This window comes from Pezoporus occidentalis, unplaced genomic scaffold (assembly GCF_034315485.1).
Source record: "Pezoporus occidentalis ecotype Australia unplaced genomic scaffold, CSIRO_AGI_Poc_V1 ctg1293, whole genome shotgun sequence".
Taxonomy (NCBI): Eukaryota; Metazoa; Chordata; class Aves; order Psittaciformes; family Psittacidae; genus Pezoporus; species Pezoporus occidentalis.
The window spans coordinates 1-10,648 of record NW_026913096.1 but is presented as its reverse complement, the minus strand read 5'-3'; the positions used below and the strand labels follow the sequence as shown (position 1 = coordinate 10,648).

At 64.4% G+C, this 10,648-nt stretch overlaps 2 protein-coding genes across 2 annotated transcripts; both read left to right on the top strand.

Moving 5' to 3' along the window:
• Window positions 1–685: 685 nt before the first annotated feature.
• On the top strand, window positions 686–4,145 carry LOC134158320 (histone H2A.V). The gene is made up of 5 exons (XM_062608115.1): window positions 686–842; window positions 3,136–3,213; window positions 3,374–3,487; window positions 3,574–3,703; window positions 3,832–4,145. The coding sequence occupies exons 1-5, from the start codon at window positions 840–842 to the stop codon at window positions 3,891–3,893; spliced, it is 387 nt and encodes a 128-aa protein (XP_062464099.1). The 5' UTR covers window positions 686–839; the 3' UTR covers window positions 3,894–4,145.
• Window positions 4,146–6,115: 1,970 nt separating this feature from the next.
• On the top strand, window positions 6,116–10,194 carry STARD7 (StAR related lipid transfer domain containing 7). The gene is made up of 8 exons (XM_062608113.1): window positions 6,116–6,265; window positions 7,719–7,894; window positions 8,006–8,055; window positions 8,303–8,413; window positions 8,487–8,569; window positions 8,742–8,841; window positions 9,216–9,300; window positions 9,919–10,194. The coding sequence occupies exons 1-8, from the start codon at window positions 6,201–6,203 to the stop codon at window positions 10,092–10,094; spliced, it is 846 nt and encodes a 281-aa protein (XP_062464097.1). The 5' UTR covers window positions 6,116–6,200; the 3' UTR covers window positions 10,095–10,194.
• Window positions 10,195–10,648: the final 454 nt, after the last annotated feature.

The following is a 10,648-nucleotide window of genomic DNA, read 5'->3' as shown; positions in this document are numbered from 1 at the left end:
AGCAACGCGGCAACCCCCGCGGGCGGCCCCCAGGCCAGGCGGGAGCAGCCCCCGGCACCCGCGTCCCGCCGGCAGCAGCTGCCGCGGGGCCCCATCGCGGCTGGAGCCGGGGCTGCGCGGGGCACAGCTGGGGGGGGGGGGGGCCTGGCCATGGGGCAGGTGCCGCCAGGCTCCTCCGGAAAGGAACGGGAGCAGCTGCGGGGCCCTGAGCCGGGGGGACGCTGAGGCACCGGCCCGGCGCGGCCCTACCTGCTCCACCGCCGCCGGCCGTAACCGAGCGGGAAGCTTTGTGCCGGGCTCAGGCCCCTCACTGCGGCGGGGCCGCCCCCACCGAGGGCCCCGACGGAGCCCGACCGGGACCGGGACCGTGACCGGGAGCGGCCGCAGCCCTTCCCTCAGCGCCGCACCGCGCAAACAAACAACGCGAGAGGCGGGGCCAGAGAATGGGCGGGAAAGTTTTCCCTCCTCCCATTGGCTCCCTGAGCTGTCTGTCATTCTGTCCCCGCCCCCTCGCTGGCCATTCCGCTGTTTCTATTGGATGACAGCCACGTCGCTCAGCCGCACCGGCGCGGGGCGGCCCCGCCCTCACCCCTGCGTGCCGTGTGCAAAGGAAAAAAACAGCCGTTAAACGGGCCGCGGGGCGGAGCCAGGCGAGGGGGGAGGTAAGAAGCCGGGTTGTGATTGGTGGTAGCGGCGTGTTCAAACTAGCACGGGGCGCCGCCATTGGCTCGCGGGCCGCCGCGGCAGGCCGGGCTCCGTCGTCGTTCGCGGGAGGGTTATTGTCTGGCGGCTCCTGAGGCGGCTCCAGCGCGGGATCGGCACCGGGGCTCGGCGGCACCATGGTGAGGGGCGGCGGGGGTGGCTCCGCGACCGTGTCCCGAGGGGCTCCCGGGGGCGCCGGAGCCCCGTCCCCGCGGAGCCTCCCGCGGTGGTGAGGCCCTTCAGGAGGGGGCTGCGCCGCTTCCCGGCGGCTCCTTCCGCTGTCCCCGGGAGGGCGGCGGAGGGGAAGCGTCGCCGTGGGCAGCCCTCGGCGCTGCTCGCGTGGTGCCGAAGTTGCTCGTGGGGCGAGGACGCGGCTGTCAGGGGGGAGCCCCGCCGATGGGCGCCTGTCAGAGCCGCTGCCTGCGGTCCCCGCGAGTTTGGGCCCAGGCGGAGCTCGGGCTCCGGCCGGAGTTCACCGCCCTGTGTGCATGGCGCGGGGTCTGTAACCCTCGGCGCGGGGTCTGTAAGCGGTGTGCGGGCGGCAGGAGGTGAGGGGGAGCCCGCGGGGAGGTTACGCAAGCGGTGGCAGCCGATACAGAGGTGCTTTCTGGAGGGTTTGGTCCTATCTGGAGCGATGGGAAGAGGGGGAAAAAGAGACTTGGGTTTGGCTTGGGAGAGATCCAGTTGTTGCATCCAGGGGGGTTTCCCTGTGGGAATGCTCTCCCGTGGGGAGAAGGAAAGGAGACGCCGCTCCTGTGCCTGTCAGTGCTGTCCGGCACGGATGAAGAAGCAAATCCGCCTTTGCCCAGCCTGAGCTCCGTGAGGAAGAGGAGGGAATGTTCACGCTGGACATAGCAGAGCCAGCGTTCCTGCAGGACCGTGCCCGGGATGGGCATGACTTTGGGAGTTTTACCGAGCGATGCTTTCACTGCTTTCAAAGGAACTCCGGGGGCTTCAGATCCTTTTGGACGCGTCTCTGCTGCTCTCCTGACAGCGCAAGTGCTACAGACACCCCTGTCCTGCAAGGGAGGGTTTGCTGTGCCGGCATTCCCGCTGCCGGATCTGCTTCATGTCTCCCTTGCACGTGAACTGTTTCCTTGCAACTTCTTTTCCCCATGGTTGAGTTTAAAGAGCACCTGGACGCCTGACAGCTGGAATTGCTCCTTCGTAGACAGGAATAGGGACTGCGGGATCCATGCGTGGTTTAAAGCCAGGGGTTTAGATGGACCCAGCGTGGTTTAGGGCTCTGCTCCCCCTCTCCAGTTGCTCTCCGGGGTTCCTCTGCTGCTGTTTCTTCAAGAGAGCAGATTCTGGGGTGCAAGAGAGCAGATTTTGGGGGGTATTTTATGTGTTGCTCTCCTCATGTTAAAGGGGTCTTCCCCCCAGGGAGGGGTTTACCCCAGCGATAGATCTCCGCTGAGAGGTTTTATGACCTGAATTCATGGCAGTGGAAGGGTTGAACATCACCACTGATGATCTGACACACACCTGGGAGGGTGAGAGTGAAAATGACACCTACAAAGGCGGCAGAGATCAGTCATTAAACACACCCAGAGCACAGCTCGTACCCAGTGCGTGTCCCTTGGGGGCAGGACGAGGACAGGCTCAGCCCCATGGCACATCCCAGCACACGCAGGGGGATCTTCCCTGATTTTCCCCACTTCATTTTGCATATTTATTCAATGTAATTCCAATTATCAACACGTGGGTGTGATTTTTAATATTCAACCGAGATTATAATGAGGATAGATAGCCCAAAGGACGCTCTAATAGTGTTTTGCTGGCTCGTGAAGCTGTATTTTGCTGCTTGTCCAGGGGGTGTTGGGACGTTACACTCTGAGGATGGTCTTTCTGATTAGAACGTTGTTAGCTGGGTTTCTCTGTCCTGTTTACATGGAATCCCAGCCTGGTTGGGGTTGGGGGGAGCTTAAATGCAGCTCCAACCCCTGCCACGGGCAGGGACCCCTTCCACCGGAGCAGCTTGCTCCAAGCCCCTGTGTCCAACTTGGCCTTGAACACTGCCAGGGATGGGGCAGCCACAGCTTCTCTGGGCACCCTGTGCCAGCGCCTCAGCACCCTCACAGGGAAGAGCTTCTGCCTCAGAGCTCAGCTCAGTCTCCCCTCTGGCAGGTTAAAGCCATTCCCCTTGGCCTGTCCCTCCATCCCTTGTCCCAAGCCCCTCTCCAGCTTTCCTGCAGCCCCTTCAGGCACTGGAGCTGCTCTCAGGTCTCCCCTTCAGGAGCCTTCTCTTCTCCAGGCTGCCCCAGCCCAGCTCTCTCAGCCTGGCTCCAGAGCAGAGCTGCTCCAGCCCTCGCAGCAGCTCCGTGGCCTCGCTCCCACAGCTCCAGGTCCCTGTGGTGCTGCTGCCCCAATGCAGGGCTCGGGGGGGGGGGGGCTGCACATGGATTAATTCCCGGTGTCTCTCCCCTGCAGGCTGGTGGGAAGGCGGGAAAGGACAGCGGGAAGGCCAAGGCCAAGGCGGTGTCCCGCTCGCAGAGAGCCGGGCTGCAGGTGAGGCAGCCCCAGACCTCCCTCCTTAGGGATGCTTTGGGATCGGGCTGGGACAGGAGCCCGGGGGTGTGCTCAGAGCTCCCTTTGTGGGGACCCCCATGAGTGGCTCGGGTGCTGTTGAATGGGGGGTTAACAACTGACTCGCTCCCTCCCACCCCAGTTCCCCGTGGGCCGGATCCACAGACACTTGAAGACTCGCACCACGAGCCACGGGCGAGTGGGAGCCACGGCGGCCGTGTACAGCGCCGCCATCCTCGAGTACCTCACCGCGGAGGTAGGTCCTGCCCCCCCCCCCTCCCACTGCCTCCTCCCTGCCGGGGCTGCTGATTGATGCCGAGGCTCTCGCCCCTGTCTGGGCAGGTGCTGGAGCTGGCGGGGAATGCCTCCAAGGATCTCAAAGTGAAGCGGATCACTCCCCGGCACCTGCAGCTCGCCATCCGCGGGGATGAGGAGCTCGATTCCCTGATCAAAGCCACCATTGCCGGCGGAGGTGAGTGTCCCTCAGCCCTCACCTAAAAGGGGGGGGGGGTGGAACGAGCAGGGATTCCTAATTCCCGAGGCACAATAAAGGGAGGAGTTGGCCTGGCTCTGATGGGAATCCTCCTCTTCTCTCCGCAGGTGTCATCCCCCACATCCACAAGTCGCTGATCGGGAAGAAGGGCCAACAGAAAACAGCGTAAAGAGGGCAGGAGGAGAAGCAGCCGCTCCCTCCCGCCGCCGCCCTGTGCCCGGGACACGAGGAATGTGGGGGGTTCGTAAGGAATAGGTGAAGGCAGAGCCCAGGGACGGGCCTGCAGGAGGAGGAGGAGGGAGCAGCGCTGTGGTGTGGGGTTGTTGCGGGGCAGGCGGCGGCGGCGGGCGGTGCGGGGCTGGGGCTCAGCACCTCCGGCCTTTTATACACCTGGGACGGATAAAAGCGTTTTTTACATAAAGACAGAGCTGTGCTGTGCTGAGCGGGTGCGGGCGGGGGGGGTCCCGGAGGAACCGGTAGCACTGACACCCCCCCCCCCCCCAAAACCACTGCCACCAGTCCGGGAGTGGGGCTGTGCTGCCTAATACGAGTTTTCCCGCCCCTTATGCAAATGAGTCGTATGCAAATAAGGTGGGAGGGGCGAGGCGCGTTTCGAGGCTCCCCCGGGGTCCTCCCTTCGCAGGCTCTGACCCGGTGTCTGTCAGGGTGCGGGGGTCTCTGTTCCCCATGGGGGTTTGGGGGTCTCTGTTCCCCTGTCAGGGTGCGGGGTCTCTGTTCTGGTGTCAGGGTGCGGGGGTCTCTGTTCCCCATGGGGGTTTGGGGGTCCCCGTTCCCCATCGGGGTGCGGCGGTCTCCGTCCCGGGTGTCACAAGATGGCGGCGGGCGGCGCTGGGCCGGGCAGGCGCCCAGCCGGTAACATGGCTGCCACGGGCTGTTACATGCGGCCGCACCGTGGGGGGTATCGCCGGTGGTCACCGGTTGCCGCCCGCCCCTCCGTGTCCCCGGGGAAAGCGGCCCGGCCCGGCCCGGCCCGGTCCGCCCGCCTGACGCTGCTCGGTGCCCCGGTGGGCAACGGCGGGCCCGGGGCTCTCGGCCCCGCTCCGGGGGTGACGAACCGCCCCTCCCGCCCCCCTCTGCAGTGGTTTGCTCCGCCCCGCCCACGCGGCGCTTCGGCGCTCGCCATTGGCTGGGCGGGGTGGGTATAAATAGAGGCGGGCGGGGGGCGTGGCGCTCAGTGTGCTCCTGGAGCCGGGGGTGTGCGGGCTGCGCGCTGCCCCCGGTGGGAGCTGTGGATGGGGCTCCCCCAACCTAAAGGGGGTGCGAGGCCTGAGTGGAGCCTGGCTTTGTGCTGGGGAAAGGGGGGAGCTCCCTGTGAGCTGAACGGGTGCGCTTGAGGCCGGAAACCAACTGCGTGCCGAGCTGCGTCTGAAGCAGTGCGAGCTCATGGAGGGGATCCTGCCCCTCTGCTCTCGTGAGACCCCCCCCCCCCCTGCAGCCCTGTGTGCAGTGCCGGGGTCCCCAGCAGAAGGACATGGAGCTGGTGGAGCGAGTTAAGAGGAGGCCACGAGGATGCTCAGGGGCTGGAGCAGCTCCCGTATGGAGCCAGGCTGAGAACATTGGGGCTGGAGAAGAGAAGCTGCGTGGAGACCTCAGAGCAGCTTCCAGTGTCTGAAGGGGGCTGCAAGGATGCTGGAGAGGGGCTCTTCATAGGGACTGTAGGGATGGGACAAGGGGTGATGGGTTCAGACTGAAATGGGGAGTTCAGGTTGGAGATAAGAAGTTCTTTATGTGAGGGTGGTGAGGCACTGCAATGGGTCGCCCAGGGAGGTTGTGAATGCTCCATCCCTGGCAGTGTTCAAGGCCAGGCTGGACAGAGCCTTGGGTGCCCTGGTTTAGTGTGAGGTGTCCCTGCCCATGGCAGGGGGTTGGGACTGGATGATCTCAAGGTCCTTTCCAACCCAAACCATTCTATGACTCCATTGTGCTGTCCCCAATCCCCCTCCACTGCCGCTGTACCCCCCCCAGACCCCAAACCTCCCATTGCCCCCCAATAACACCCCATTACCCTCCACACCTCCCCCGCCCCGCCCTCTGACCCTGGGGGCGTGTCCTTGCCTCAAGCCCCACCCCGCGGAGCCCTCCTCACCCAATGACCGCAGCGAGGTGTCCCCCGCGGGGGCCAATGGCGTGGCGCGGCGCGGCGCGATGACGCCATCGGCAGCGCGCCGCAGGGGCGGCCCCGCGGAGGCAGCGGCGGCATGTTGCAGCCGCGGTGGCCGCTCGCCGGCCTGCTCGTCCGCTGCGCCCGGCCGGGCCCCGCCGCGCCTCCCCCCGGCCCTGGCCCTGCCGCCCGCGGCCGGGCGCTGCTGGCGCTGCTCTGCAGCCGGGCCCGCGGCGGGGCCGGGGAAGCGGAGCGGGCGCGGAGAACCGGAGGGGGCGGAGGAGAAGGGGGGGGGGGGGGTGGTGGTGGTGGCTGCTCCGGGGCCGCCTCGCCTTCGCCGCCACCGGCCGGCTCATGGCCACCCTGGCCGGGGTGTTCGTGTGGGACGGGCAGCGCATCGAGGAGGAGGAGCTGCAGCGGTGCGTGTGTGTGTGTGTGTGTGTGTGTGTGTGTGTGTCTGTGTGTGCGCGTCGTGTCCCCCACAGCGCTTGGGGGGCTCCGCACCCCCAAACCCCCCTGCGGGGAGCCCCATCGGGCGGGTCCGCCCCCAGCGCTGGAGGGCTCCAGAGCCCCCCGGGTCCCCCCTTTGCAGCCCAAAGCTCCCCCCCCCCCCCCCCCCCCCCCCCCGACATAGGGCAGGCCCCATAGGCCGAGCGGGGCGGGTGCACCTCAAGTCCGTCCCTTAAATCTATGGGGTGGTTTTCCCCCCCAAACCCCCTTGTCCCCATTTCTGGGGTGCTGGGGGAGGTCCCCTTTGTGCTCTCACTCCTGTCCCACCATAGGGGTTCCCTTGGGGTGCCCCTTGAGCTCCCCCTCTGTAGGATTTGGGGGGTGTCCCCCCGATGCTGGGTGCCCCCACCACGCTTGGCAGTTGCACCCCAAACCTCTCCCTTGTGCCTGGGGGGGGGCCCCAGTCCCATGGGCTCGCTCCAGAGGGCCCTTCCCGAGGCTTAATTCAACCTCAGAGCGAAGGAGCCGCGACCCTCGAGCCCTGTTTGTGCCACCGGCATCGCGTGAGGGCGATCCCAGCGCTGGGAAAGGCACCAAAGGCACCAAATCCCGGCTCCTTCCCTGCGGGGCCCGGCCTGAACCCGCTGGAGTTTTCCACTGGGGTCAGCAGCGCTCGGCTTAGGCCTGGGATTAAATAAAGCGGGGCCGGGATTATCCTGTCCCCGGTGACTCGGAGCAGGCTGGAGCCTCTGTAACCTCCTTGTGAGGATCCCTCCAGCTCCATCCGCTCCCGGAGGCTCCCAGGAGGAGGACGCTGCCCTTGGCTTGTCCCTCCTTGCTCTTCCCTTTCTCCTTATCCAGCCCGGCTCCGCTCCCCTCCCTTCCCGGCAGCCGATGCCTTTTTCCCTAGGCAGGTAGGAATCCTCCATAGGGAACAGCGTCGGGAAGGGAGGAATGGGATCAGAGGATCCCCTTTCCCATCCCCTCCCAGGGCTCATTCCCTGTCCCCTCTCCTTTAGCTCTGTTTTCCCTGGCATCCCAGCTTGGGATGGGGGCATTGGGGTGTGGAGAAGCTGGAGCTGCGCCTCCAGATCGAGCAGAGGGGTTTGTGGATCCATTTGGGATCCATCCAGGAGTCTGGTGACTTCTAGGGAATGGGAATTCAGCCGGACCAGTGGGACCGGCCTCGCAGGTCACAAACTGGTGCCAATTCCTTTGGCACAGTGAGCGTGGCCCGGCGCCGGGAGCGCTGGGAATGAGCCTCTGGGTGGATCCAGCCTTTCCACTCTCGTGTCAATGGTGTGGGAGGGGAGCTGCAGCACGGGACGGGGTTATCCCAGATCTTGGAGACCTGGATCCAGCTCCTGTGGGTGAAGATGCCGGACCTGGGCTTGGATGGTCACTGGGTCTCTCTGGTGCCAGCTCTGCGCAGGAGATGAAGCACATGGAGAACATTTCCAGCCTGTTCCAGGGGGATTCCCAGCGCCTGGATCCCAGAGCGGAGCAGGGGGAGCAGCCCTGGGAGATGATCATGGACAAGAAGCACTTTAAGCTCTGGCGGCGGCCGATCGAGGGCACCCACTTGTACCAGTACCGAGGTACCACGGTGGGGATGGTCCCGTCCTGATGCCCTTGGGGGGGGGAGGGTCCTGCCTAAGAAAATCCCTTTTCCTTCTAATCCCGGGATTCAAACCTTCCTCTTCCCGCAGTGTTCGGCTCCTACACGGATGTCACCCCCCGGCAGTTCTTCAATGTGCAGGTGAGTGCCCTGGACATCAGGTTTGGGAGGAAGGGACCTTAAAGCTCCCCTAGCTCCAACCCCCCCTCACACTGGAGCAGCTTGCTCCAAGCCCCTGTGTCCAACCTGGCCTTGGGATGGGGCAGCTGGATGCAGGGGTGGGGTGGGGGGGGGTCCCTCTGGATCCCATCCCCTCTTTTGGCCCCACACACACTGGGTGCCCTCAGCTCCTCACCCCCCCCCCCCCCGCTCCGGGCTCTCTCTGCAGCTGGACACCGAGTACAGGAAGAAATGGGACTCCTTGGTCATCAAACTGGATGTGATCGAGAGGGATTTGGCCACTGGCTCCGAAGTGATCCATTGGGTCACGCACTTCCCGGTGAGCAGCCCCATTCCCACCCTCCCTACCCCGGGAAGGCCCTGGGGCTCATCCCCGTGCTCTCCCTCCCCAGTACCCCATGTACTCCCGGGACTACGTGTACGTGCGGCGGTACAGCGTGGACCAGGAGAACAACCTGATGGTGCTGGTCTCACGGTACGTGTCCCGCTGCCGCGTGCTGGGAGGAATTCCGGGATGGACTCGGCCAAACCTCAGGGATCTGCCTCAAAACCAGAGCGGCTTTTGGGGTGAAACCCTTGGTCTCTTGGTAGCCACCTCCAAGGCATCAGCACATCATCCCAAGCTGCTCCCATCTCCTTCCCTCCAGGGCTGTGGAGCATCCGAGTGTCCCGGAAGATCCCGAGTACGTTCGGGTCAGGACCTATGAATCCCAGATGGTGATCCGGCCCCACAAAACCTTCGATGAGGTGGGTCCTGGCGTGGGCCGGGGGGCAGAGGAGACATTCCTGCTGCTCCAAGTGGATCTGCTCCTTCTCCGGCTGCCGGTACTGAGCTGGGCTCAATGCTCCACACTGGAGAAGGGGGATCAGTCACTTCCCAAAGCCAAGGAAAACCCCTCCATGGGGGATTGGAAGCTCCAGCTCAGTAGTTTCATCCTTTTCCTGCAGGAGCATCCTGCTCCTGGGAGCCAAACGCACTGCTCGAGCCTCACAAATCCCATTGGGAAGCATTTAATGCTCCTAAACCCAGCATCAGGATTCCTCCTATGGGGAATCTGGGTTGGGGGGGGGGGGGGGGAATGCAGCATTCCCACTGGCTCAGGTCTGCTCCTCCTCCCCAGAACGGGTTTGATTACCTGCTGACCTACAGCGACAACCCCCAGACCGTGTTCCCCCGCTACTGCCTCAGCTGGATGGTCTCCAGCGGTGAGTGAGCCCCAGGGCTGGGAATTCCAAGCCCGAGCTGGGAGATTCCATCTGGAGCAAGCCAGGAGGCTCCGGCATTCCCTGTTGGGGGGGGGGGGGGAAGGAATAGGAGGAGATGCTTCCAATTGGGGGTGGTTTGAGTGCCTGGGGCTGCTCTTCCTCCCGCATGGGAAGGGGTCTGTGTGGGAGGATATTCCATCTCTCCCAAAGGAAACTGCAGTGGGATTCCCCTTTTATAGCCAAACGAGCTGGTTTTAACTCACTCCCAGCCCCGGGATCCAGAGCGCAGAGAGAATGGAACTGGAGTCAATGGGGGAAAAGCTCCTGGGAAGGGAGGCTCTGACCATGGGAAGTGTGAGGAATCCCGGGGTGCAGCAGGGCTGTGGGATAGGGGCAGCGCTGCAGCGTGGGGAGGGAGAGATGAGGGAGAGGCAAAGGAGGGGAACAGGGAAATGGGAAGGAAGGAAAACAGGGAGGAAAGAAAAGGAAGCTGAGGGGAGGTCGGAGTGGAGCTGCAGGAGGGCTCGGCTCAGGGGGGATCTCCCCTTTGGGTGGCAGCAGCCCCAGTGCCCCCATGAGCTCCCGCTCACTGCATCCCGTTCGTTCCCCTGCCCCCAGGAATGCCGGATTTCCTGGAGAAGCTGCACACGGCGGCGCTGAAGGCCAAGAAGCTGGAGCTGGAGGTGCGGGATTACCTGGCTGCCAAGGGGCTGGAGGGCGGCGAGGGGAAGGCGCCGGCGGCCGAGCCCAAGGGCGAAGGGAGCCGCAGCCCCGCGCAGCTGGAATACGCCTGAGGAGCCCATGGGAATCGCGGCCGGAGCCAGCCCAGGGGGTGCCTGGACCGGGAATGGGGGGGGGGAGAACCCCAAATCCCTCTTTATTAACACCGCCCCCCCCCTTCCCAGCTCCTTGTGCCAGCCCTCTCCATGGAATGGTTTTGGATCTGAATTTTATATGGATGGGGTGGGATGGGGTTGGATGAGGCTTTTCCACATCAACCCATCACTGGGGGGGGCTTTCCCCCCACAAAGCCACTCCAACCCCCTCATCTCGAACTGGGATGAGGGAACCACTCTTGGGATGGGTTTTGTTCCCAGGGCTGATCCTGCTGGATTCCAGCCCGAGGGGGGGCTCGTATCACAGCCCCCCTCCCCAGGGATCCTGTTTCACTTCCCACCTCCAGGAACCCCACCGGGGGTTGTCCCTTTGGCAGTGTTCACGGGGTGTCCTCCCCCCGCTCCCCTTTAACCCCCCTTAGGAACTGACCCCAAATATTCCATATAAATATGAATTCCCACCTAAAGCTGTTGGATCATGGCAAGGGGTGGGGGGGTGCTGTTGAGGGGGG

Bases quoted from the DNA above. Each gene is read 5' to 3' on its own strand.
- LOC134158320 (XM_062608115.1), top strand. The intron at 3,488-3,573 runs GTAGGTCCTGCC...CTGTCTGGGCAG, and splicing joins TCGAGTACCTCACCGCGGAG to GTGCTGGAGCTGGCGGGGAA. The intron at 3,704-3,831 runs GTGAGTGTCCCT...TTCTCTCCGCAG, and splicing joins AGCCACCATTGCCGGCGGAG to GTGTCATCCCCCACATCCAC.
- STARD7 (XM_062608113.1), top strand. From the start codon at position 6,201: ATGGCCACCCTGGCCGGGGTGTTCGTGTGGGACGGGCAGCGCATCGAG. The intron at 8,414-8,486 runs GTGAGCAGCCCC...CTCCCTCCCCAG, and splicing joins ATTGGGTCACGCACTTCCCG to TACCCCATGTACTCCCGGGA. The intron at 8,842-9,215 runs GTGGGTCCTGGC...CCTCCTCCCCAG, and splicing joins CCCACAAAACCTTCGATGAG to AACGGGTTTGATTACCTGCT.